Source organism: Kryptolebias marmoratus, linkage group LG24 (assembly GCF_001649575.2).
Source record: "Kryptolebias marmoratus isolate JLee-2015 linkage group LG24, ASM164957v2, whole genome shotgun sequence".
NCBI lineage: Eukaryota > Metazoa > Chordata > Actinopteri > Cyprinodontiformes > Rivulidae > Kryptolebias > Kryptolebias marmoratus.
Window position 1 is genome coordinate 18,265,472 of NC_051453.1, and position 27,832 is coordinate 18,293,303.

At 42.4% G+C, this 27,832-nt stretch overlaps 2 protein-coding genes across 5 annotated transcripts; both read right to left on the reverse strand.

Moving 5' to 3' along the window:
* Nucleotides 1-998: 998 nt before the first annotated feature.
* Nucleotides 999-6,725, reverse strand: LOC112449718 (complement C1q tumor necrosis factor-related protein 7). The gene is made up of 3 exons (XM_017423501.3): nucleotides 6,549-6,725; nucleotides 4,304-4,540; nucleotides 999-1,964 (listed from the first exon to the last, which is right to left on the reverse strand). Exons 2-3 carry the CDS (start codon nucleotides 4,530-4,532, stop codon nucleotides 1,336-1,338), a joined length of 858 nt encoding a protein of 285 aa, XP_017278990.1. The 5' UTR covers nucleotides 4,533-4,540; nucleotides 6,549-6,725; the 3' UTR covers nucleotides 999-1,335.
* A 2,860-nt stretch (nucleotides 6,726-9,585) lies between these two features.
* Nucleotides 9,586-27,420, reverse strand: cpeb2 (cytoplasmic polyadenylation element binding protein 2). 4 transcript variants are annotated; one of them, XM_017423496.3, is made up of 11 exons: nucleotides 26,017-27,420; nucleotides 23,035-23,304; nucleotides 18,834-18,924; nucleotides 16,690-16,740; nucleotides 15,650-15,673; nucleotides 13,231-13,404; nucleotides 13,024-13,113; nucleotides 12,649-12,767; nucleotides 12,442-12,556; nucleotides 12,146-12,327; nucleotides 9,586-11,066 (listed from the first exon to the last, which is right to left on the reverse strand). In XM_017423496.3, the coding sequence occupies exons 1-11, from the start codon at nucleotides 26,953-26,955 to the stop codon at nucleotides 10,839-10,841; spliced, it is 2,283 nt and encodes a 760-aa protein (XP_017278985.1). In that variant the 5' UTR covers nucleotides 26,956-27,420; the 3' UTR covers nucleotides 9,586-10,838. The 4 variants fall into 4 exon arrangements, with proteins under 4 accessions (XP_017278985.1, XP_017278986.1, XP_037830216.1 ...); XM_017423497.3 differs by lacking the exon at nucleotides 16,690-16,740; XM_037974288.1 differs by lacking the exon at nucleotides 15,650-15,673.
* Between the last annotated feature and the right edge of the window lie 412 nt (nucleotides 27,421-27,832).

The window sequence follows — 27,832 nt, forward strand, 5'->3', positions numbered from 1 at the left end:
TGTTCTTATATTTGTTATTTTCAGAGCAACGTCTTTTTCTGCTAATGAACCCCGTTAGCGCGCTGCCTAGTAACTACGTAAACTACGTCTCCACCTACCAAGGCAGCGCGTGCAACCAAACGCAACAGATTCACGATTTCAATTCGTCAACTCAACTGCCAATCAAAACATTAGCAACAAACGAATCCGCCTACTACGGTGTCCGAGAAGTACCACTAACCGCACTAACTAAACAAATAATTTTCAGCGGCTTTTCATATTTCATTTCTAGGGTCGGCGATAGGAAACCCGATTGCAACTGTGCTGAATATTATATCAAGAGTTTATCCACCTACCTGCAAGTTTATTATAGTTCTACCTAAAATATAGTTAATGGAATTTTAAAGTTTAGGTTTACCAAATTATTTTTTTATGTTGAAAAAGGAGCACTTAAGCTTTTGTTTCAGACTTTTATTTATGATGTATTTATCTTGTATTTCTTGAGTCATTATTTTTGTTGTTTTGACTGGTTATCATTCAAATAATTATCAAATATTAATAATATGTTATTACCTGTGTGTGTTTGTTTGTCTCATTGTAAAATATCTCCTGAACCACTGGTTGGATTTTGGTAAAACTCTCAGAAAGTAATTTACAACTTATTAACTTTTACAGTCAACACAATTCAAGATGGCCACCACAGCCAACTGACCTTAGCCAACACAGAAACAATCATAAGTCAGTTAATTTTACAGTTGTTGAGCTAAAATCTAGTTTGATGGTAGCTGAGAGTCATCAACAACAGATACTTTGAGCGCTACACATCTTTGGTTAAAATTTTGGCATTACCTTTGGAAGTCAACCTTGTTTATCTGTTAGCAAAATATCTCATAAACCAGAAGACGGATTTTACTGAAACTCTCAACAAGTAATCAGTGGAAGTACATGTACATCTGATTTGTGAAAGTTTTGACTCATACATGTTTTGGCTTTTGCAAAATCAAATCTACAAACCAAGCTCTATCTGTCAGGGATATTTATTTACATTATTGTTGACAGGTTAAAATAAATCTGTTAAATAGTACAAATAACACAAATGGAGCAGCCAGCAGCACACAGAGGAGAGCAACTACAGCCTAAAAGCTCCACTACAAAACACAAACCAACCTTTATTTTAGTTTGTTGCTTCTCCACATTCAAATTGGCAGAACCAGATGTCAAATAACACACATCAAATAGCACAATTTCATATAAATCTGTCCTTATAACAGTAAAAACATTTGTACAAAAATAAAGTTTGAAGAAACTATATGTGTTCTGAATCTATCAAGACCATTATTTTGTGCTTTCTGGGTTTTATGAATAGTCCTCTGCCAGTGTGTCAAAGTAGTTTGTGTCTGCATAGAGCAGGAAACCAGAGAACAGGCTGTCCGCCCAGCCGGGGTCTGCAAATAAACCATTCTGGTCGTGGTAGAAGATCTCCATCCACACTTCATCCTCTGGGTTCAGGTACATAGCGGTGGACCCAGATGCCACGTCGTGGTTTCCTGTGTTGGCATCAAAGGTTTTGATGCGATACTGACCGTTCTGCACCAAACTAATAGCCAGGTGTTTGTTGGCCAGCGTGATGTCATAGGAGAAATAATAAACTCCTGGGTATGCACAGATGAATTTTCCTGTCTGTGGGTTGTAGTGCCCGCCTTCGTTGAAGAGGACCTTGTTGAACTTGATGGGGGTCTTCTCCGTGGGGTAACTGCTGGTGATTCCCACAGAGAATGCAGATTTAGGCAGCAGGCTGCCACATTTGCAGATTCCTGCAGCTCCAAGGGGTCCTCTTTGACCCTTGTCCCCTTTACCTCCATCTCGGCCTGGAGGACCAGGGAGTCCAGTGTTTCCGGTGTCTCCTGCTGGGCCTCGTTTGCCTGCGGGGCCACGTTCACCACGCTCTCCAATCTTACCCGTTGGGCCTACCCTGCCCTTTACACCTGAAACAGAAACATCATCATCATCATAGAAGCCCAGTTCTGCCTATAATTGTCCACAGCCAAAAGGTGAAAGGTGTACGATAAAGTGTTCTGTGTGTGTAGGTGAGAGAGTGTGTGTGTGTTTGTTTGTGTTACCAAAATATCTCATGAACAACCAAAGAAATTTTAATGCAACTCTCAGAAAGTAAGAATTCAATGTACATTTAAAACTGATTAACTTTTGGAGGAAGCCCAATTCAAGATGGCTGTCACAGCTAATTGACCTTAGCTAACACAAAAGATGGCTTTGACTCAGTCAGTTTTACAGATACTGAGCTAAAATTTGGTGTGTTAGTAGTTTAAAGTCATTCATAACACACACTTTGAGTGCTAACAGATCGCACAAGATCCCACGACATTGTATGAGATAAGCATGACGACAAAACTGACAAAAACAGCTTCAACTCCATCATTTCCCAACATAACATATTTAGTTTAAAACCTTGGCATGAAAGGTGGTGGGTGATATACATTCCACCAAGGAATGCTAGGCCTTAATTTTGGATGGCGTTAATGCTTCTTTGATCATTCTTTGGTGAGATAAATTAATACAAATCCATCATTTGCTCTCAGATGATTAAATCACTGATAAGACAATAGCACACTCATTGCATGCATTACATCACTGGACTTACATACATATGCAGCTTTGATTGGATTTGGATTTGTCCAAACTATTCTCGATCCATCCGGAAAAGTAAATACCCTGTAGCACGAAAACACTAAGTTTGAGCCGTCTCTGTGGGCCTTGCACACATATGGAAAACACAGGAGAGGCACTTCCTTGAGAGATTAACTGTAGCACAAACTTCACTAGTGACATAAGTTTGGTATTTTTGCTGGGTGGAGTGAACAAGCACTGATCCGCCAAATATTTTTTTAAACAATATGGCACACGTTCCTATATAAAGGCTTTCTGAGCAATCCAGCTTTTCACTGCAAACTGTGATTAATTATGACTACATCAGACTCTTGAAAAAAAGGCTTACTTTTATTATTAATACTTTTTGTTGAATTTAATCCAATTTGGTGATGCACATCTTGAAGGCCCTTCAAAATAAAATAAAAAAACAGCAAAAACTGCACTTCATCATTATTAATAATGACAAAGTATATCAACACATTGTTTTTAAACAAGTTAAAACTTACAGTGACCTTGGAGAAGCAACTGTCCTGTTAATGTGAACAAAGCTGTGAGATCATTTTCTAATGTTTTAAAGTTCACATATTTGCGGTGAGTAGCTGTCCCATGTTAGAAATTATGGGAAAAAACTAACAAAAACAAATAAATAAAAATGGGTACATTTGAGGCTGTAGAAGCCACTGTTACAGTTCATGAAAGTATTTTTAGAAAAAGATTGGACAAAAAAAGAAGATTTATTTGAATCTGTCATTTGTCACACCACCCCCAGCATATTCTTCTTCACTACATCCATGACTACATCTTACAATGCAATTTTAATATACGTAAAAGACAAAAAAAAAAGACTCTGGTTTATTACTGTGTGTGTAAATTAGTACATAGATTGTCATGTAATTAGGTGGGCTTTGAGTAAGCTTGAAGTAGTTCCACATTAGCATGCAAAAATGCACTTACTTAAAATTGTGCTTTACTACAACTTATGTAGAACTAAAAAACATTTAGTATGATTAAGTTAATGAACATAGCGCTCTCTAGGTTTACCTAATCTTAAACACACTTGAAGTATACTAGTGATTAATCTGAGCCACCCAACTATGTTAACCATGTTCACCTGGGTACTTCAACTTATCCACTTCACTCTGCTCCTTGCAGCTTCGCTGTTACACCTGCCTCCCTCTCATTCATGCACATGGATTCAGTCCTGATTCACCTCCACCTCTCCAGCTTCTCCTCCACCTGCTCCCTACTCTCACTGCAGAGCACAACATTGTCTGCAAACATCATAGCTAATGGAAACTCCTTTCTGATCTCATCTGTCAACCTGTTCTTCACCACTTCAAACAAAAAGGGGTCATATGTCACGTTTGGTCTTAACATGCTGAATACAGAAATGTTCCGTGAAAAGGAAACAGTGTATTAGTACCTCACACCCACTGTCAAGCATGGCGGGGGAAGACTGATGCTTTGCAGCCACAAGGCCTGGCATCTTGCACTGACAACCTCAGCTCCATTTCTTTTGTACACCACTCTCTTCTCGAGTCAAATGTGAGGCCATCTGTCCCAAACTGTTTCTCAAACTTCATTGCGTCTGCAATTCTGCTGAGTTTTTATTTAAAAAATAGTGAGTAATATTTTGAAAATGCAGTTTTTGTTATACCTGTGTCTCCCTTTTCTCCCTTTTCCCCCTTCCTGCCATCTCTGCCATCTCTTCCTGGGATGCCCACGTTCCCAGCTGTGCCCGGAGGCCCGTGGGGACCTGGTTTGCCGGGCGAGCCTGGTGACCCGGGAACGCTGCAGATCAGTCGCGGCGCTCCTTTCAGCTTCGGTTCGAACAGCTGCCCCGAGACGCAGTGGCACAGACAGATCGCTCCCATCAAGGCCCACATCTCCAAATCTGTAAAACCATCCAGTATTGAAACAACTTTTAACATTTCACTTGAACTTCAACGAGTTCACAGATGACTTAAGGAGACGGATACAGTGTCTCATCATGACACACTCAGAGCTGTTGTCATGGTGGCAGATTAAAGAGAAGCATATTAAAGAATCTAATTTGGTGTCGAACAGCATGAAGCCACATGCACTTTTGTAATCAGGAACAGTTGATTCGAACGCTGCAGCCACAGAATTACATGAGCGAGACCTCAAACAAAATCTCTCCCTCTCTCTATGTTCCAAGTCTTCCTCTTGCCAAAACATTCCCAAGTTATGACATAACCTAAAGTGCAACTTCTGTCAGGGGAACCTAAACATGAAGCAATGTCACTGGAGTCAATGTTTTACAATCTCCTTTCTCACAGACAAAACCTGATCAACGTTTCCCTAACAGAAAAGAACTATGATATGAAATTTTAAGTTTCACCCTGATCCGCACATGTACTGTACAATCCAGGTGGGGAGCTGAGAAGAGGGATTTAGATATGATTAATACATGTGCTAATTTTTGGCACATTAACCAATGTGGGTGTGAGAATATAATCGTTGCATCTGCTGTTTGTCTCTGGTCAGTGGAACATTCGTGTCAGGCCTACAGCGACAGATCATCTGCCTTCAAACAGACAGTGAATTGTCTTCTTCTTCTCTGCTTTTTGCCATTCATTGTTTGCTATGTCACTCACTGCAACGTGCCGGACAAATCCTATGCAAGCAAATTAAAGGTTTTAGACTTTGATTATCTTATACTGAAAAAAGACAGTTATTGTCGTTTTGGCCAGATCTTAAAAATAACGTTAGGTGCAATTTTATGCAATATCTGTTAGTACCTGGAGTATATTATGTGGATGCACACCAAGTTTTAGCTCAGTACATGCACAACTGACTGAGTTACTGCTCTTTTCGTATTGGCTAAGGTTGTTTAGCTGTGCCAAACATCTTGATGATTGACTCCAAAATTTAATCAGTTGTAGATGTACATCAAATGATTAATTACTGAGAGTTTTGTGAGTTACTGAGATATTTCGGTAACACAACTGACACACACACAGACAAAGGCAAAAACATTACTGCCCACCATTCACCTTCCAGGAGTAGGTGATGATAAGACACAAACCAGACTGCAGGTCTGCTTCAGAACATTCACACAGCTTGTTTTCTTTACTTCAGGGGTGATGAACTGACCTTTTAAAAGACAGCGTTGTGCCTATCTTTAAAGCTGAGGACATACAGGCTGCTCATGCAAACACATACAAACACAGCTGGACACATGTTGCAAAGAACATTCTGAAATTTCAGCTTCTTCAGTGAACTTCAGCAGAGTTAGCTGCCAGCTTCTTCACTTCTTTAAGGTCTGACTGATATTTACGTTTAATTCAGAACTTGCCCGGAGGCGAAGCATTAATGTTGAGCTAAAATTTGCTGTGGTAGTAGCTGAGAGTCATTCCCAACACCTACTGTGACATCTCACTATATTGGTATCGCATGAGACTTTGCATAACATAATTTTCAAGGTTTGACCAAAATGAGTATAACTCCATTATTTCTCAATACACGGTGATCTTAATCTAAATCTCTAGCATAAAAAGTAGCATGCATTCCTTCAAGGAAGGCTCAGCTTTTAATTATTCCATGTTTTGCCGGCGAGGAGATGGAGTGAGGCAGATTCTGCAGATAAATCTGCTCCACAGAAAGTGTCTGTAAGCCTTATGAGTGAGTTCCTAATGTGTTACTAATGCATGTCAGAGTTGATCTACTGGAGTCTTTTATTCTATCTTCCCTGGGTAGAAAATCATGGAGAATAAAGACATTTAAAAAGATTTAGGAACTTTTAGTGGATTTGTAAAGCACTGACTCCATTCATCAGTACATACTTGGACTGCAGGCATGTTTACACATCTCTTCTTTTCCCTCCTGACTGAAAGATGTCCTGTGAGAGCAGACAGACAGAAAGATGGACTGACCCTTACCCCCACACTTGGTAGCCGTTCCTCTCTAATGCTGATCAATGTTCCCACCGTGGAGCGTCTGTGGCTTCCTATCTTCCTATTCGGAGGGCTTTGCAGGACGTGAGTCCACACAGAACATGCTCCTCGCTCACATTTGCGTGCAGAGCTGCAGCTGCTCATGGTGCAAAAAGCAGCTCGGACTCCCTCCCTCCATCCAGATCCCCCTCCCTCTCCCCTTGCTCCACTCCCTTCTGCTTCACAAACTTCCCAAGGCAAACACCTATCATCATGTGTGGAGAATCAGCTCCATTATTTCATGAATGAAGACAAAGGATTCATTCAGTGTCGACAGTGTAACAGTCAGCATGTTGGATCTTGCAGAGAAAAGTCGGACTCATAAAACCCTGACTTTGTTTGGGATTTAGTGTGAATCTTTGTTGCATTTTTGACATTTGTCTATAGGTGGCAATAAAAAACGGCTAAAATGTGTCCTTTCTCATCATAAAATGATCTTGTATGCATTCCTTCAACATATAGTAGGCCATTCATGTACTTGTTTTTGCTTCCACTTCAAAAAACAAAAACACCTGTGAAACATGGTGTCGCCCTACAGGGGTCGCCACAGCGAGCAAACTCGAATAAAAGCTTTGGCCAGACGCCCTTCCTGACACAACCTGGGCTCGAACCTGCAGCCTCAGGATTATAAAACCACAGCCCCAAACATGAGATCACCCTGATTTAAATTAAATGAGAAAACAATGAAGATGAGCAGTCATTTGTGTCCAAACAGAATGGGTCTTTATTCAGGAAGTGAAAGAAAAAAAAATTGTAATCAACACCCCATTTAAATACAAAACCAGCAAAATAAAAATAAACATGATATTCATTTTGCATATCAAAAAACCATTCAGTATCAACTGTGTTCCAAACGCCTCATAAACCGCTTTTTGTGAATCTTTATACACAAACTTTGATTTAGAAATTAGTCGCTTTGACGATAAAATTACAAATATTTAGCTTTAAAAATAATCAAACTCAAAATTATATATTAGCAGTTAGCATCTTAAATATATTATGTGTTTCCACACACGCACACACGCACACACACACACACACACAAAAATATATATACCAGTGACAATTAAATATGAGACAAATCATTTCAAGAAGTTTGCTACTATTAATTGAAACAAAAACGCAGGATAAAACAAGATGAAAGAAAATAGAAATATGCATGAAAAAGTCTCTCCTTTTGTTAGCAAAACACTATTCAAAATAACTACAATCATTTACATCAGTACAAAGATATCTGGATTTAAAAATACTCGCAATGAAAAACGGGGTTTGTTTCCTTGACAGTAAAAAATGACACTGTGGATCAGAAATCTGCAAAATATGCAATGAAAAAAATAAATCTGCATTTAAAAAGGTCTACACTGTAGTTCTTACTTTTTATACAAACATTAGAAACAGTATTGCACATCACAACACAGATTCGAGGTTAGTCAGCCTTTCAAAATGTGTTATATTCAAGTTTCAGAGCATCTAGAGTGACAGGCAGCCGAGGGGGCCTCGATGCAACGGAGGGGGTGGTGGTTGGATGTCAAGTGTCTTCCCAGAATAAAATAAAACCTTCATGTTTTCTTCCTTCAAAATAAAATGAAATAAAAACAGCAACTCTGTATCAAAAACGCCTCGTGATCCCCACCAGTGACATGATTTTCAACGTGAACGTTTGGACATTTTAGAGGTGGGGGGTGGGAGGGGGGATAAACCGTATCATTAGTCCTATTTAAATAGAAAAATACAATCAAAATCAAATTTTTTTTTTTTGTCTACAAAAATAGTGAAATAAATATGCTTATACAAAACAAAACAAAGCAAAACAAAACAAAACAAAAAAAAAATACCCAAAACAAAACAAAGGACAGAACAAAGTAACAGTGTTCTACGTAGAAAACAGAACCTCACGAGAAACAGCACGAGTCAAGTGTTACAGGTGACGATATTCACACAGCATCGGATGCCAACAGGGNGGGGGGGGAAGTGGGGCTTCAGGTCGTCGCAACGTCCAGCTTTAGGCTATATCAGAAAATGTTGGATTCCTGCTCTAATCACACCGAACAGAGAGAAGTTAAGACCACTGCGTCACACTTAAATAAGTAATCCTTAAAAAATAAAATCTATTAAATCATCTATACAATCATAAATAGGAGGAGCCCACTTCTGCACGGAGATCGGTCAAATAAGAAGGAACTTTGAGCATCCCTGAAGGATGTACAAGTTTTAAGTCCTGTCCGCTCTACATAACTGAACAGGACAGTATAGAAAAGTAGTGCATAATATATATATATTATTAATAAAAACATATTAAAGAGACAGTGATGGGTAAGTAGTCGACACAAACAGTTTAAATGATGCGAGCCAGCTATAAAAAAATAAGCTTTGAGTTTCCATCCCATCAGGGTGTTTTAACAGTACACGATTGACGCCTTAACACTGATATCGAGGAGCACACACACACACACACACACACACACACGGACACACAGATATAGGGGCATGGGACACTAAAACCACGACGACACGAGAGCGACACACTTGTACAGTACTGAGCGGACGGCTGGGCCGCCGTCCTCACACAGAGATTGTCCCGAAACAGTTGTTGGAAAGTCTTTTTTTCGAGGGTTCGAGGTGAAAAAAAGGGTATATAAACAGAGAGCTTCATCTTCCTCGCTGCAAAAGTGGGGCGAGGAGATGCGTAGAAGTCGTCCGGTAACTGGGCCAGGGTTTCCTTCGATTTGTTACCGTTTTATTACAAAATGTGCAGGCTAGTGATGAGGACACCGTGGAAAAGTCTGTGACCCAGTTCTGTCTTGTGTCGGTCTCCCAGATCAACCTTTAAACAAAGCGTTAAAGGTTCACGATAAGAAGGGTGAAGGCATACTGTTACGACTCTTCTCTACATAACCTGTTGGTAACTAAACTAGAGCCTCAGTCTACACTAAGAACAGTCACACGGCACGTGGACGACACAAACACAAACCACTGAACACCACTCTGCACTTTTTTTTTTTTCTTCTTTTTTTTTTTTGGAGCTACACAAGCCGCCATGTCACCGAAAGATGGCAGCCACTAAGTCTACGGTAGAACCAATACCACTTTTTGTATTGATAATATGTAAACAGATCAAACAACAGAGAAACATCAACGCATGCAAGTTTACGTATGTTTTTTTTAAAATTTAACTTCATCTGATTTTTTTTCCCCCTCTCTTAGGCATCAGTAATTGATGATCATGCTACTCTGTTTAGAATTGTTGTTTTGCCATTAAATAGGATTTCAGTGTTTTTTTTCCTGACATATGTGCCTGCATGCTATTTGTGTAGCTAAGCCTATTGTTGTTACGTGCACTCTTTTTATGGCAAAACGAGCCATGAGTGGTCAAGTGCATACTGCATTTCATTTTACATGATTCGGCTTTATAAAGGGCATTAAATATAACACCTACATATCTATTCATATATATGTATATATTTATATATAGCAGCAAAGCTTCTAAAGTAGCTTTTTAAGTATAAATGTTAACATGGTTAGCAGAAACCGGATTTTGTCTTTTGAGGTATCACTCTACAGATCAGAATGAGCACAAAAAATAAACCCAATATCTTCTTTTTTTTTTTAATAAACTCTCTAACAAGAAAAAGAGCCCATGGCGACAATAAAAAACGTCTTGTTTCCGCGGCAGACAACGTATCAATTTTTAGGCTTCCTATCATTTTGCTACCTTTGGTTAATCACCTGTGGTGCGCGTCAACGTTAGAGAATCCAGGTTGTTTTTTTGCCCCCCCCCTCCAGAAACAAGTGTGCACTGAACGCACTGTGTGGTTGCTAGCAGCAGATGAAACAGACAGACAAGCTGCCCCCCCCCGCCAATGCGAAAACATTCCCGTACCTACTTTAAATCTCACATACAAAAATAATAATAATAAAAAAAGCTACAAAAATCAATCTCTTTTTTTTTTTTTTTTTAAATGTCCTCTTAGAAAAGATGAAAGTACCACAAAAGAGTTGTACAGTTGTCAAAGCCTGAGATGTGACGGGGGTTTTGGTGAAAAACTGAGGCTTGTGGTGTTTGGCTGCTACAAAAGATATATAGCTATATATAGTATATGTTGTATAGTGTTATGCACTTGATTATACTGATAGCTTAGGTAAGCAGGAGAGGCAGAGCAAAGCTCTTTTTCCTGTTAGCCAGTGTTTCGCTTCCCTTTCCTCTGACTGTGTCGTTGTGGATGTGGAGCCGCATCTCTAGTTCCAGCGGAAGTGGATCTGTCGGGGCCGGTCGGCGCCCTCCTTCACCAGCGGCTTGTGAAACTCTCGGCCTGCGCGGGAGTGGATGTTGGCCCAGCAGAACTCGCAGTAGTACTGAAGGCAGGTGACGTTAGCGCAAAAAAACGGAGCGAATTTCCCTCCACAGCGTGCGCCCTGACACTCGTCACACAGCTGGTCATCCAGGACGTAGGGCTTCACCTCCACCTGTGAACACACGGTTCGGACAGAAACACTTCAGGCTAACGTGAATGCTAATAACAGCTTTGGCTTTAAAGGAACAGTTCAGACACGTTGTAAAGGGGTTTCTGTGGAAGGTTATGAAAGATTTGTACCTTACTTGTTATAGATAGCTCTTTGAACGACCTCAGTTTGAAGAAATAGAGTTGAAGTCTTACAGGACTGACAAGCTAATGGCTAGTCCAAATGCAGCTAAGAACAAAGCAGATTGCTGCCATCTTAAAACTGCTCTAATCTCCTAAATCTTTTAACAGCTCATGCAAACACTATTTCATAAACCTATACATCACCGACAGTTTTGCATTACATAGTTATACGCATAGATATCTGTGGTTATTTGCAAAGGAAGCACAATTAGCGGCAGCAGTTAGCTGTAGCTCATTTTGGCGCAGCCTTGGGCACTACCAGCAGAAATATATCTGTTGGAATAATTGTGTCCCATGAAACTGACAGTGGTGTAAAGGTTGAAAAAAGAAAAACATTATTAGGTTGTTGATTTGGTCCAAGCTGTCTTCAAACAAGTCCAGTCTTTCCTAACATTTTAAACGCTTTCTTTAACCTTTACATGCCACCAGTTTGTCATTACACAGTTATTCTAGCAGGAATATTACGATGTGCAGTAACGAAAGTGCTACTGCTGCTGTTTGTGTAACAAACTGTACAATGCAAAATAGATGGTTTTGTAAAAGTTTGTAAAACATCATCGTGAACTACTATAGATTAAAAAAAAAAGATTAAAGCTGTTTTAAGATGACAGCAATCCATTGTGGTCTTGGTGTTGTTCAGATAAGCTGTTTGTTCATCATTACTCTATTTCAGCAGACTGAGGTCGTTCAAAGAGCTATCTATAAAAGGTAAGATATTAATTCATAACCTTTCCACAGAACCTCACTTTCAAACATCTGAGCTATTCCTTTAATGCGGCAGAGACAAGGAAGAAAATAGAATATTCTTTTTTCTTTTTTTTTAATCCAACAATAGCTGTGACTCATAAACATTGGTAAAAGAAGAGAATGCGGGAATTGATATTGAGAAGAAGGTCGTACTCTCTTATCAATGTCTCCATGCTGCAGCTGGACGAATCTCGCACTGATGGCCGCGATGTAACTCTGCTGATTGGAGAAGGCCACTCGTCCCGCCCCCTTTGGGTACTTGAGCTCTGGATCTGTGTCAATTCCTGCATAGCACACTCCACCATAGAGGCGGTCCATGATCATGGCGAGTTCAACTAAAGAAAGGGTGAAAAAAAGAAGATGTAAAACATGCTGAGGATGTTGTCTTAGAAGATACAAGACAGAAACTGCCGAGCTGTGGCTATAAGCAGGATTTTATTTCTACTCACTTGCTCTCAGGGGACGGGGGACGCCTCCCACAAAGATGGTCTTGCGTGGATCAAGGGGCTGAGATCCGTCCATCACAAAGTCACTGTCACTCAGGTTCCAAGGTCTGATTTGCACCTGAAGTCAGAAGTAAAAATAAGGTTTTTATTATTAAGAAATCAGTCATGGCGCTGTTTTTTTTCTTGGCAAACCGTGCGAGTTGAACTCACAGGTTTGTCCTTGATGGTGGGGCTGGAAACACACAGGTAGAGCTTCCCATCCTCCTCCATGCAGGCCTCGATCAGCGCCTGCACAGAGTTCTCCTCCTGGAACAGCAGGAAGGCGTATCCTTGGACAAACACAAACATAAGGAGACTTCAGAACATTGGTCCACAACTTGGTTATCACCGCTGAAAGGCAAAAGGCAGGCGATAATGTTTCTGCCTGTGTCTGTTAGCAAAATATCTCTTGGAACTCCCAAGAAGTATTCATTGGACGTACGTCTACAACTGATAAACGTGATTCAAGATGGCTGCCACAGTTAAGGTTTGACCAAAACCTAACTAACTCAAACTCTGACATTTCTCAACATATGCTGTCAGTACCTTTAGGTGGAAAGTAGGATTTGCTCTCCGCTTTGTGTGGCCAGTCCACCACCAGGTGACCAAATCGACGGAAGCTTGAGGTGATTTCATCTGAGGGGGTTATAAAAAAAAAAAAAACCAGCAGGAAAATGAAGGCAGGAAAACGATTACAGAAAATGGTCATAAAAGGCAGGAGAGCAGTGGAACTTTTCTTTCAATCCTTCTAACCTTCATCTATGTCAGGGGGCAAGCCTCCTACGAACACCTTGCGGGAGAAGCGCTCGATGCGCTCGCCATTTTGGTGGGGGTAACAGTTTGTGGAGCCAAGGACTCCTGGGACACCCTGGTTTCCGTGGCCGTCATCGAGCAGATTGTCGTCAATGGGGAAGAGGGAGGAGCGGCCTAACAGAAACAAAAGCGGTAGGTGAGGCAACAGATAAATAATGTTGCGCATTTTGTTTAACGCCATATAACAAGAACACATACATAAACCAGTTAAATCACAGTACAAACTCCTGTTTAAGGCAAAGGAAAATATTTGCCATAAAAAGGACTGATTCAAGGGAAGGTCATCTCTAAAATAATTTAAAGCTAAATCGTTGTAATGCCTCTTTTACACGGACCCTAATTCAGAAGTCCCGCTCTACTCCACTCTACTCGGCTCGGCTCGATGAAGAATGCATCGCGTTTACACCGGCCGTTTGGTCGGTAGCAGAGGGACGCCTCCTCGTGTTGCGGGGGGCGGGGCCGCGGCGCGGAGGGGGTGCACGACCGAAACTTGGAGCAAGTTGTGTAAACAACGGAAGCGCTATGGACAACGTTGGCCCTGCGTTGTTGCTGTTTTTTAAACTTATGGCGATTCTCCTGAGACTTCAGGAAGAGAGGCACAGTGGAAGAAATGCTCTGGATGCTGCGATTGTTGCGCGGAGTAGGACAGCTGTTATCCGCCGGAGATTTCAGGCTTTACAGCGCCTTCAGCTGGGGGACAGACGGCATAAACGTTGCAAGGTAAGCTAACGCTGTTGTTTATATTCCTACCGTTCGCTCTTTATGCTTGCATCTGGTCACACCCATGACCAATGAGTGAACAGGAGCTAAACTTGCACCGCCCACGAAGCAGGGCCGGCCCGACTCCGAAGCAGGGACCGAGTGCGAAAAAATGCAGATGTAAACGCGTGCAAAGCGAGCCGAGTAGAGTAGAGCCGGGACCGTTAGGGTCTGTGTAAAAGGGGCAGCAGCAGCCTAAAGTGATAATTATATTCAGTTTAGTTTTCTTTATTTATATATCAATAGCAATTTTACAGAAGGAAGATTAGTTTGAGAAAATTGTGCACCATCTTGAATTGTTTCATGTAAAAATGACATGCTCCTGGACACACTTTGGTTTATTATCTCGTGCTTTGAGATGGTTTTAAAGTTATAAGCTCGTAACTGTTTTTTTTTTCTTTTTTTCTAAAGAAATAAGTCTTGTCTTTTCTTTCACAGGCTGCACAGAATTTCAGAAAAACAAGGTTTAAATATGCTGCCCTAGCTGCTTTAAATCACATGCAAAACCAAACCGCTAGCTGGTTTTATAAATTCTATTCAACAAAACTAAAAACAGTTTTGATGCGGGAACGTCTCGCCTCATGTTTTATGGCTGACAATACTTGCACTCATTCCATCTGTGAGGACTGCTGATAGATTATTTTTTGAGATTATAAAAAAAACGTTAAGTTGTTTACTCATAAAAGTCTTGACTGTGGTCACATCTATTCGTAAAAACTGGAACTCATGACCCGTCAGCCTCACCCTCTCTTTTTGGACGTGTAGAGCAAGCTACAAGAAGCATCCACTCTTCATGCCTGTTTTGTCCCCTTTGGGCTACCGTAGTGTCATGACGGTACAACACGGTGGTGCAGAGTTAATAAAACATGCACAGTCACAGAACTGGAACAACTAGTTAACCACAGGATAACATGCATATTCCAGACTGTGTGCAAGGAGAGCATGTGGCAGATCTGTGCTGTGAGGCTACAGTGCTGGACACACCGTGTCCTTTGAGATGGTTATCTTGTTCAAAGAAAAGTGTTTTTTTTGTAATTTTCCTGAACAAAAGCAAACGTTGGCCTGGTTTTCACTCTGCACTTAATGCAATCTTCTGATTGTTTAAAAAATCTGTACAATGTGAGAACAGAAAGCCACTCAACATGCAGTGAGTCAAAATGTGTTTAATCAGTAGTGCTCTAATTTGTGCACTACTTTGTGGATTAACTTTATTTTAAAGAGTTTTAGTAGGATAATTTTTGTGTTCTACTTTGAACTTATTAAACATGCATGTCTTTACACTTTGGGGCTCCAAAGTAGTATTTCAGATTAGCATGACATGATTTAGAAACCCATGACATCATCCATCATTATAATAAAACTGTAAAATCACCCAATGTTTCCGAAGTTTCCAATCACGACCCGTTAGCCTAGATTTAATTTGGCTCTATAAATTACATTATTAAAACGAAATGAAATGTTTGAAAAGTACAAAGCAGAGACCAAGAAATCTCTCCTCGAACTTAAAGCTTCAGTTTGCTATCCGTTTACAGGAACAATAAAACATGCCACAACAGAATAAACCACATGAAACAGACACACTGGAAAAGGCTGAATTTACCTCGACGTCTCCCATAGCTCCTTGCTGCATGTAGAGAAGAGGGGCAGGTTTCATCTTTGTAAACAAATCTGCAGATACCTATTTGTCCAGCTACCAATCAGCTAACAGAGTCAAAAAATCAAACTGATTAAAATAGTTTTAGTGACTTCCTGTACACCCTCCTCAGAGCTAAAACTAGACCCATATAGATATGTATTTTTCTTCTTTGCAACTGCATTTTCTGCAAAACTTTATGATCAACCAAGCGGATTTATTTTTCTATTGAGGACACCATTTTTGTGCTCCTATAACTAACAACAAATCTTTTTTTTTTTTTTTTTCATAAAAGCATCCAGATATAATGCACAGTATGACCCGAGTATTAACATTTGAAGCCTATATGTTAAAAAACTCTGGATTGGGTAAAAGAAAGAGCTGGTCTCATTGCACGCAGCAGCATGTGTGGCCTCGGAGACGTGAGCCAAAACTTGCATCCAAAAAGGGATAAAAATCCGGTTCAGACTGCAGCATCTCAGGAGGAAACAGCAAACACCAGACAGACAGGACTGCTGTCTGACCTGAATTTATGTCCTGCTGAGACAAGATTTTATTTTTAACACTGGCACAATATGTGTCCACATGTGTAGAAAAGAAAAATATGTGTAAAAAAAACACACCCTACAGGGCAACAATTATTCTAAGTGGCATTGAAAATTTAATGGGCGCGATGTAACAAAGTACTGCTGGAGGTCCATTCAAAGTCCTCATTACTTAACTTAACAATGGCGGCAATTTTGTCATGAGAGTACCATTACAGAGCATTAGTAGGGTGGATCATGTGGTCAAATTACAGCCATTAGGATCACCCAAGATGGCAAAAAGTGCAATAATGTTTGGGGAATCCAGAATGGAGCCTGTAATTTTTAAACAAATGGCACTTTGTGCAGCTCCAGTAACTGTTAAAAGATTCCTGTATCAGTGCGAGTCTTGTGAGCGTGCCTAATGAGGACATCAGGGGAGCCTGAGACACAGAGGGACATGATGCTAAAAGAGATAATTACCATTTAGCATGAGAAGGCCGTCAGCCCCGGGGTTAGGGCATCCAACACGGCCTGACATGAGAAACACACACACACATATGTTACACACACACACTCGCAGACACGCATACAGAAATACAAAGCAGACGCACAACAGAAGGAGAGGACGGGATGAAGCCAAAGAGTTTACACGGGAACAAACACAACAACAAACATGCATGAGATCGTGTTAGAAACGTCGAATCACATGTTGGAATTTTTGTTGGCACAGGAAGGAACAAAAGCTTTATATCAACTTTTACACTAACACACTTGGCAACGTTCTGTTTAAAGTAGACGCCCCGAAGGCACTATTCAGCCCCAGATTAGTCACCCCAAATCCTGCAGCTGAAAAACCCTCTAATGAAGCGGGGGCTTCAGGTACAGAGACACGTGTTGCTGCTGACCCTGCTCACCAATCTTTATACTGCTCCATTCTTACCAGCCCAACGGGGCAGGAAAACTGAGCTCACTCAAGACCATAGTTTCCACGTTGTAATCCCTTCATAATAAACTATAAAGACAAAAAGACGCTCCAAGTTGTTTCTCTTTTTTTTTTTTCTTTCGGGAGGGAGGCGGGCGGTGGGTGTTGTCTTGAAAAAAAGCACAACGACTGGAAAAGTACTGTTAGGAAAAAATGGCCTGTCACTACCAGGTGCCTGTGTAAACAAATTTTAAAAAATGCCCTAACTAAACTCTGAATACTCAAAAATCCCTTCCCATTTCTAAACCACAGTGAACTGATCACGCTCTGTCACAAGTAATGGAGAGGGGGGGGCTAAGAACTATATAGCAGAGGTCTGCGTTAAGATAATCAGAATATGCGACAACATTTGGCTGAAGAATCGTTCTCTTTGCAGTCTGAGCTGTATTGCCTGACGCACAAGTTGCCTTTGGTTGCTGTTCGAACAATGACCAGCACATGCTGTCGAACAGCTTGGTCTGGATATCTATTATTTGGACACCACCTGAGCACCTGAATGCCTCAGGGTCGTGTTGCAGAGACTAAAACGAGTGAACAGACGATCCTAACAACCAAAGTCTGAAGTGTTCAAAGTCAAGGTTTAGAAGTAAAGATTAAAGGGGTCCGGGGCACTGACAAAGAGCACATTCAAATTGTCTCTGCTGAAAGCTTCTTATATTTGATGGTCCATTTCAGAATTTGTTCTAATTTTAAAACCATGCAAATTTGATGTGTTTGGTTTTATAATCTGAAGCTGTTAGCCAGAATCCTGCCTTATGCCAATAAAGAGCTATAAATGGCCAATCAGAGCCTTGCAAACTCGCTCTCCCTCTCATCCTCTGTCTTGGCTGTCATATACAGCTTGTGGAAGTGTGATCACATCCAAATTTAGACTGGAGCCCCCACCCCCACCTCCCTCTTTGCTGTGCACACTGACCCATGTCTTCTCCATCTGTTCCAGTAGAAAAAAAAGAAAGAAAAGAAAATCACCCAAAGAAAGAAGGAGAGCACAGGTGGAGTGATACTAAAAGATGCACACCCAAAGCCTTAACCAGTGCAGTTTTTACCTGCATTTTTACTCTGTTTTTTTCAGGACTGTAAAGTGAGAGTGTTTTAAGGTTTGGGAGGCTGTAAACGAGCTCCAGACAGCTGACAGTAGGAGAGGAGGATCAGAGTGGTGCAGTCATTCGACACTGCTCCTCTGATGTTCAGCAGCTGAGCGCAGGAGGCCAGGATAGTGTCGTACTACAGTACACTCTCCGCCTGCCTCCGCCAAGCCATGAGAAATAACACAGAAAGAAACTCAGATTGATAAAATTCGTCAATCTGAAGTTAACTGTGACGGCTGCGTTGTCATAGCTTTATTTACGATCTCATCCAGAGGAATACCGTCGCGCTTCCTCTTGTGCTTGTTCTCCATCTACCCGGATCTGTGTGCCGCCCGAGTTAAGCAGCAATGGGATCAGAGCTTTAAGGTCAGGTAAATGTGCAGCTGGTGGCATGAGCATTAAGCTCTCAGTGGGGAGAAAATAAGCTTGTGTGTGGAAAAACAACATAGCTCTGGGAGCAGGTCCTTGCAACGAGTCACTCAGTCGCCTCCCTGCACAGGATCACCCCCCTCTGAACCCTGCAAACGAAGACTGAAAGGGAAAGGCCATCTTACTTTTCATCGGATCCTGCTCCACGCGCATGATGTCAATCAGAGAGCTCTCCAAAGAGTGCATGTTCAGGCTGTCGTACATTCGGGAGCGGTCCTGAAAAACACAGGTCGACGTTTTATATTTGTCTGACGAAACAAACGCGCGTCACACTAAATCCCCCACTTTTCTAACACACTTTTGCGATTAGGCTTACGAGTAATAAAGCCTCCGAAGCCCAGCTATTTGGCCGAACATGTAAGCGATTTAGGTGTGCGAGGACCTCACATTCAGATTAACATTCTTTCCGTATTTATTCAGTTCAGGAGCGAGGAGGTAAGCTCGTAAGAGGCCTGGGCAACTGAATCCTGAGGAAAACAGAGAGAGGATGGAAATCAAGACGAGCAGAGCTGAGATTAAAGTTATGGGTTATTTACCTGTTTATTCTGAATGGTTTAATGTGACCTCAATGTTGTCTGTAATGCTTTTAAATTAGTATAGAAAATAGGAAATTCATAACTGATTTAGATCTTGAAGAGTACACCTATAATGGGAAGAATATGTTGAAAATACTTCATTTTAAACCTTGTAAAAAGGTGATAAATAAACAGTGAATCCTATACAGAAAGCGGTATAATATAATTTTAGACGTGACGGTTTCAAACACAGCTTTTAATAAATACACTCTTGTCTTTCGCAGCCTAAACAAATGAAACCAAATGCAGAGTAAACCTTAAGCTTCACTAAGTCTGAACAGGATACATGAAGTATATTTAGGTTTTAATACGACTGCACTGACTCATTGTCTGCGGATCAAAATCTGACAAATTTCAGCTTCACTGCTAACCAGCCAATTACACGCAAAACATTAAATTCCCAGTCCGTGAATGCCATAGCAAAGCAACTGAAAAATCCGATTTATCTATATATTTGTTTATTTTACTGGTCATTCAAAGCATCGTAGCTAAGCTGCTAATTTGCTCTGGTGTTAGCATTTCTTCAGTGTGTTTTCACTGAATGAAGAAAACTGGCGAGTTATTTATGATATGTATAAGGTGTTTAAAAAGAAAACTACTAAAAGGAAACAATGGCTTTTTACAAAAGTTATCTCTATTTTCCTGATCAGAGACCAATGGGCTGAAAATTTTCATTTAGGACCAGCACCAGCTGCCACTTAAACAGGTCCAGCTTATTTCCAACCAGAGGACAAATGTAAATAAAGATTTAATTGCTTAATTCTGATTGTCATGATGACATTTGGCATGTGTATTGGTGAAATAAAATGATTATTTCACAATCTAAGGCATCAAACAGTAAAATATTTTTGTTTTCCCTTAGTCCCCTTTCACACTGGGGGACGACTCCTGCTATGTTCTCCTCGACTGACACCACCTATATTCTGTTCCATCTCCACTCGCTCACAATCTTATGATTTGTCCAGTATCACATTAGAGCGAGGCTGGATTGCAGCAAATTCGGCAAACCTTCAGTGTGAGGGCAATCATGGCCCTGTTTTGTTCTTAGTAAATGCTACATAAGTTTTTCCTGCTCCTCTCTGCAGCTGTGAGTCACTCTCCCCATGCTCTATAGCTCAGCAGCGTGCTCTTACGGCGATGTTACCACAAACGCCCACCACCGCACCACGCCCGGGGCCTCACGCTGGCTCATTTCTCTCGGACCACGTCACGATGCAGCAAGAAGATCGTGCTACACTTGTACGACGTCACGTCACCACCGGAGGCATCAGATCGCTGTTTTCGTCATCTCAGAGACCAAGCCACGTCAATATGGGCGAGCCCTACTCATGGATATGATGCTACAGCTGCCACAGCCCTCTAATGTCGCACACTCTTGTGCCTTTTAGTGCAGGTAAACACATTATCGGCTTTGTCAGCTTTGTCAGCCCATTGTGTGACCAACGTTCACACAACGGGCATCAAGAAACAACTTTATGTTTCTATTTAACTGGTGTCTACAAATCAGTCATTCTGTGAATGTTTTCTTTACAACAGGTTAAGTTCTTACAGAAGATCTGTGAATTAATAACCTGCATAAGGTAATTTACTGGGTGGGTAATCTTTTGTTCATTAATGTCCGCTGAGACTTACATTGTTCAGAAACATCGAGCTATCCTAGAGACGCAATTTTCAAACCGAAGGCAGAAGTGACTTCCTGTTATTGTCCTCAGTTGACCTCTTTGTGATGGTAAAAACATGACACAGCAGAGATGCGATCTGTCACTGGCTGCCAAACATTAAACAGAAAGGAAGGAAGGAAAAGACTTGGAATCTGAAATATTCTGGGTCCGGCAGTGTTTATGGAAATAGCCAATCCACGGAGTCACAGCCTGTTTCCTGGAATGGAAGTGCTGTTCCTCTTGGCTCTGATACCACTAATAATTTGAGCTCATAGCAACAGTCATACACAAATATTTGGGGTGATATCATTTGAACGAGTCATGGCTACAGTGTCAATAGTCTTAGACCTGATTCATATGAATTAAATTTAAAAATACACCACAGTAGCACACACAGCAGATCACTTGGAGTCAAGAGTTTCTGAAGCTTTCCAAGTTTCATCAAGTGTCAGGTTTTAAGGAGACATTTTAAATTCTATACTTTACTATGGTGTCCTTTTATAAAGATAACATTTTTCAGCATATTAATAATTTAAAGGCTTAGCAATCCTTTGAGGAATGCATATTACCTGGCATCTTTCATGCCAGAGAGAGTTGTCATCTGATGTCAACACGTCATAAGATCTTATGTTGAGAAATCCTCGAAACCTCAAAAATAACGTGATAAGCCAACTCACACGAGAATGCAAGTTCTCACGCTCAGAGTAGGTGTGAATGACTCTCAGCTACTACCACATCAAATTTTAGCACCATATTGTCAAGATCTTGAGGGTTTTTTTTCGTGAACATTTGATGGTTTTCTTTGTTGTAATGTTTTTGCTTTTTTTTTGTGACTCTTGTGTTCCTTGTGTTTTTATTATGTTTTTTTCCTGTTTGGGTCATTCCCCCTGCGCCTCTCTGTTGTTCTCTGTCACCTCTCAGACAGCGTCTGCTCCTCAGTTCTGCCACGCCCATCCTCTCCTGCTTCCTGTTTCACTCAGTTCCAGCTGTCGCCCATATATTTGGTTTTCCTGCGTTCACCTCTCATCAGTCGTCGTAGCGCCCATGTTGTCCTGGTTTCTCCCTGTGAGCCTTAGGCCTGAGCCCCTTGTGTTTTGTATTTATTTGCTGCCACGGCAGCATTTGTTTTTGTTCCTTAAATTATATATTTTTAGTTCACTCTCAGGTTCCAAGTGTCAGCCTGCATTGTTGGGTTTAATCCTTCTGCACATCGTGACAAATATCTGTAAAACTGATAGAGTTTTAGCCATTTTTGTGTTGCCTTAATTCGATTAGCTGTGGTGGCCCAACTTGAACTGGGCTAACTCCAAAAGTTCATCAGTCGTCGATGAGCATCCGATGATGACTTCATGAGAGTTGCATTAATCCGTCCAGTGGTTCATGCGATATTTAGTAAAAAACAGGATTGACTCCAAATGTTTAAGGTCAATTTGTGATTTTTCTTTGTAAGCACATTAAGGATAATCAACAATGATACCAAACTTTATGCATCAGAATACATCAAACTAGTCGTAAGAGCTTTTTATGAGTAAAAATATTTTATGAAAAAGAAAAAAAAGTGAGCAAGAGTAGCTCATACCCCTACTTTTCAAGTTAGTGCCTGAAAAATCTCCAAGGATCAGACAGCCCTCTCCCTGCATCACATAAAGAACTGGGAAAACCTGCCCAATCTTGTCTGTTTGTTTTTATTAACATTTAGTTAATGTCAAATTTTAAAAGATGAGCACTTGTAAGGATGAAAACAATGTTTGTGAATTGTGTCTGGAACAACAAAAATCTCCAGACACACAATGTAATCCCGAAGGAGATTTTTGTCCATTTTTTCTTGTGGCTGTCCATCGCAGTTGTTGTTTTATCTTCTATAACGTTTACTTACTGTCTGGACAACTGTTTTTTTTTTTTTATTTCAACAAAATTTTGACCAGGTGGATCTTTCTTAAATTTCTATTCCCCTTTTTCTCATAAACAACTTCGAAATGCAAATTAGAAATGGCCCCGTAAAGCAAAGCCTATGTGTTACCCACGCAAGCGCACGCACACTTAAGTTTGTTTATCTTTCAACACTTTAGTCGATGCAGCTCAACACAAACCTGCAGGGGCAACATGGTGTTGCTGTTGCTGTCTGTGCGAAACATGTTCTCCTCCATCCAGGACTTGGGGCCCAGCGACCCGCCGGAGCGGGGGAACTTGGGCGGAGCGATGACGTTGCTCGAAAAGGGCTTTTTCAGGGGCGAGATGTGACTGACTGAGCCCGGTACGCCCATGCCGCTCCCTCTGCGGTGGTCCCGACCCCAAGACATCCCGCCGGAGCCCCAGCCGTTCCCCTGGTGACTACCCCATGGAGATGGCTTCACCATAGGCTGCAACGAAAACAGAGTACAGACGAGTTCAGATAGCTCAAATGCACCTTATACAGTATAAATACACATTAATTAAATGTTTATTGTTTCTGTTTCATCCTATCCTTTTTTCCTTCTCTTCTTTTCCCCTTATGAGCCAATACCTAACTTGATTTGCTCCTGTAACGGGTGGGCAGATAAGAAGATTTAGAGCTTTAAGACTAATACTAAGTATCTCGTACTCTGCGACACCACCGCTGTAACTTACACACTCTCTCCAACTGGACCTCTTCAGCATCATACACCGAATCTTACAGAGGATCCATACACGGACGGAAAGCAAACAGTAGAAGGATTTATTCCAATCGAGCATAAGTCGGAATGACTTTGACAAAAATGGGATATATTTAAAAAAAAAATAAATAAATAATTTGAATGTTTTATGCACTGCTAGTGGGTAGCACAGTGGTTCTTTTATCAAAGCCCATGTCTGGGTTTGCTCACATGTGTTCGTCTGTCTGTATTGTTAGCAAAATATCTCATGGATCATGAAATTCTCAGAAAATAATTACTGGATGAACATCTACAACTGACTGACTTTGGTAGTCACCCCAATTCAAGGTGGCTGCCACAGCTAATCAACTTTAGCCAATACCAAAACAGTTGTAACTTGGTTAATTTTACAGATTTTGAGCTAAAATTTGGCGTGGTGGTACCTTAGCGTCATCCTCAACGCAGCATGAACGCATCTCGCGATATGTGCCTCTGGCAGATGGCTGGGGCGGCCATCTTGAATTAAACCTTTGACGTGAAAAAACGGTGCGCAATATGCATTCCTACAAGGCATGATTGGTCTTTATTTATTTGTTTATTTTAAGCTTTTACGCATTTCCGACGCCTGCTATTGCAGATTTTAGTTGCTATTTTATGTGGAAATTCTTGCACATCTAGAAAAAAAAAACAGCAAACGACTATAAATAAACAAGTCGAAGATCTTTTGTATGAGCAGAAACGAGCGAGAGGAGAAGCAGGGGAGATAAAAAGTGGGAGCAGACAGATGGAACATCATAAGAAGAGGAGAGTATAAGGGTCATAGTTTAAAGATAATCCTTGTTATACAAGAGGAGCAGAAACTCTGAGGTTGGAGTTGAAAAAAAGCTCTCTCCACCCTAGATTAAGACGGCCTCCGTGACCTGCACGACGTGGCTAAATTGCAGCAAATTTGGAAAACCTCCTTGGGTGTGAAGGCAGCCAGGGTACCCCAGGATGCTCTCCTGTGCCCTCACTACACACTACATATCGACAGAACGTTTTCACCGCAGTGCTACCACAGGAGAAACTGTTTGTGCCTGTGTCTGTGTGTATGTTTGTCTCATAAATGAGCACATGGATTTGTATGAAACCCTTAGAAGTCAAACACCGAATGTACACCTACTGATTTAGCTTTTGGAGTCAGCCCGATTCGACATGGCCGCCAGCTGACCTTAGAAACCCCAAAAATGGCTATAACTCAGTCAGTTTTACAGAGACGGAGCTAAAACCTGGCGTGGTGGTAGCTGAAACTCATTTCCAAAGCATGCGCTGAGCGCTAACTGATTTTGCAAGATCACTGTTTAAAACTCTGCCATTACCCACATTTGTCTGTTCGCAAAATATCTCACAAACCACCATTTTATCATTTTCAGCGAAGAAAGCACATCTTCAACCAATTAACTTTACTTAAAAGAATGCTTGTCACCCACCGTGGTGATATGCATTCTTTCAAGGAATACTGGCCCTTTAATATTGTTAGAAAATCAAAACTACGCTGCATAAAAATCATGAGATCTTTAGTGTCATGATCCTAATGACATCTCTGCACAGAGGGGAGCTTTCTTTATGCCTCTTGTACACTAATAACATAAACTTAATGTAATATAATGATAAAAAGGGACGGCAAAAGTGTTTTTGTGTCACATTTCCAGGTTCTCTTCTAGTTTCAGTGTGTTCCTTTGACTGTGGCGACAAAGGTCACGTGAATGGCTTCATGCAAATATATTTCCATCAAACTCAAAGCGAGATGTTAAAGGTCGGTGAAACAGGCACCACTGCAGATGCACCACGGGCACACCCAGTCACACCCGTCCTCCCCTGCTCACACCTAGTGTGAAACCTGAAGCTGAGAGGAGCCCTCTCATGCTGCAGAACTGGAACAGCCATGCAAACCTGCGCCGCCTTACCATAGACAACACCAGCGCACAGTGGGTGCCTCTCATCTCACCAAAAAGACGAGCCCACGTTTAGAAGGCAGAACCCTCCTAGCCTTTTGTGTTCCCACTGATTCAGCCACAAGACAGGGGTGGTTCTGTGCCATGTGACTGCATCCCACTGCTAGCTTCCAGAGGAGAACAACAGGAAGATTCAGCGATGCTCACTTGTCCCAGTGTTCACCCCTCCCTCGTTCTGCCTCGAGAGCATTGCATTTGCATTATGCTTTATGAAACAAGATAAAGCAAACAACAGTCCCAGGCTTTCACTCAGTCCCAAGGTGTTCTCTAACCTCAGGTTCATATTAATTTACATGCTAATAATGTCTTCATTCAAATGAGCTGCAAAGAATGCAGATCTCGGTGTCTTTTTTTAGTATTTTTGGCCACTAAAATGGAATGCTGTCTAAAGAATACTGTCACAGATGCATATGATGGAGAACTCAGCTCCATCGTGAATCGTGGGGTTTGTTCCACCTCAGCTCACCTGGTGTTGGTTGTAATTGTTCCTCTGCTGCAGAAAGGCGCCCTGCTGGGGGTGCATCTGGGGACTGACCGGGGACCTGCGGCTCTGCGGCTGCTGGGGGACGTTGATCTGGGGCGAGAAGGGCCCGCTGAAGCCCTGCACGTTGAGCCCAGCGCACGGGTTGGCCGCCGACAGGGGCGAGAAGCCCTGGAAGAAGGCCGGGTTGATGGAGGACGGGATCCCCGGGTAGAAGCTGTTCTCCGACTCCGCGCTGGGCATCTGGCTGATGGCGTTGGGGTGGACGGGGTTGACGGAGTTGGCCGCGGGCGGCGGGGAGGAGCTGGTCTGGACGGACCAGGGGGTCCCGAAGCCGCCGGGGAGGGACGGCGACGAGGACGAGCCGCCCCCGCCGCCCTGCATCTCCTGGGCGGGGAGGTTCGGGAAAGCGGCGCCGAGACCTCCGGACAACATGCCGCCGGTGCCGCCGCCGCCGCTGCCATTGCCGTTATTCAGGTGGTGGGCGACGGGGGAGTCCATTTGGAGCTTGTTCAGATTCACGGAGGAGGGCGGTGGTGATGCAGCATCGGCTTCTTGGTCCACAGCGGAGCCGCGGGGGTCGGCAGCAGCGCCGGGGTCCGAGTTTAGGAAGGGCTGCCTCTGCTGCAGGTGACCGAAACGTCCCTGGGGCGGAGGCGACTCTGCGGGGGCAAACTCGGCGTGCTGACCGAACTGCTGATGTATTTCTCGGCCGTGCTGAAGGTCACAGGCGGACTGCGTCGGGCAGAATCGCTCGGAGAAAGCGACCTTCGGGTTCAGGCGGCTGTAATCCGGCGTGAAGCAGCTCCGCCGGCTCTCGGCTCGGTCGGGCTGCGGCGCAGGCTGGCTGCTGCCGCTGCGGTCCTCGTCCTCGGCTGGCGGGGGTAACTGAGCGGCTGTCACCCCCGCAGGCTCATCCTGCATGTTGTGCTGATGCGCAGCAGCTGACAGGAAAAGCGGGGACGTTTCTGAAGGGCGAAGCGGAGAAACGAGCGGCGGAGCGGCTACATACGCTAAATTAGGCGTTTAAAATGAGCCGAATATGCTTTGCAGGAGATATTTCTACGTGAGGTCTTTTCAGCAGGAGCCCATGGGTGAAACAGGCTGGAGCGTACCGAGCGGAGGGGGTCTGGCCTAGGCAGAAATGCTCGCCTCGGTCTGGTTTCTTTCGCTCGGCGGTGTTATTTATTTTTTTTATTTTATTTTTTTTTTGTTATTTTCTACCTAAAACACCGAGCGTTTCCCGGCCCTGTTCGCTAGGCTAAGCCCGAGCGGCCCATTCCCGTCCGACCGATCTCCCCCCTCCTCCGGTGACCGGCTGCTGCTGCTGCGGCAGAGGATTAAAGATCCCCGACCGAAGCGACGTCAGGACCGCATCACGCCTGCCGTGCGCGCGCCTCCAGCCCCGAGCCGCAAAGAGGACCGCATTGTTTACGTCACTTTTTCATTATTCATAAAGTGCAGCAGGCCTACACCCTCGCTACACCCCAACCCCATCAAATGTAGGCTTCAGTAGGGTAAGTCACAGTTTGGGCAGGAGCATTTTGAGGATATTTTTATTAACGCTAACGGAGAAAGACTTTGCAATGAACCGGTAGTAGCATCACGTGCAGTTTGCCTTAATATGAATGTATCAAAGAGTGAACAGTTTATTAAAAATTAATGTCCTAGCTCACCCTAAACAGATTTAGAGTCTATTATAAGGTGACACGAGGATGATAAGGCCGTGTTGTCCTCTCTATCCCTCTACAAAGCGCCTGCTATAATCTCAAACTTCAAAAGACCACATGTATGGCAGGCC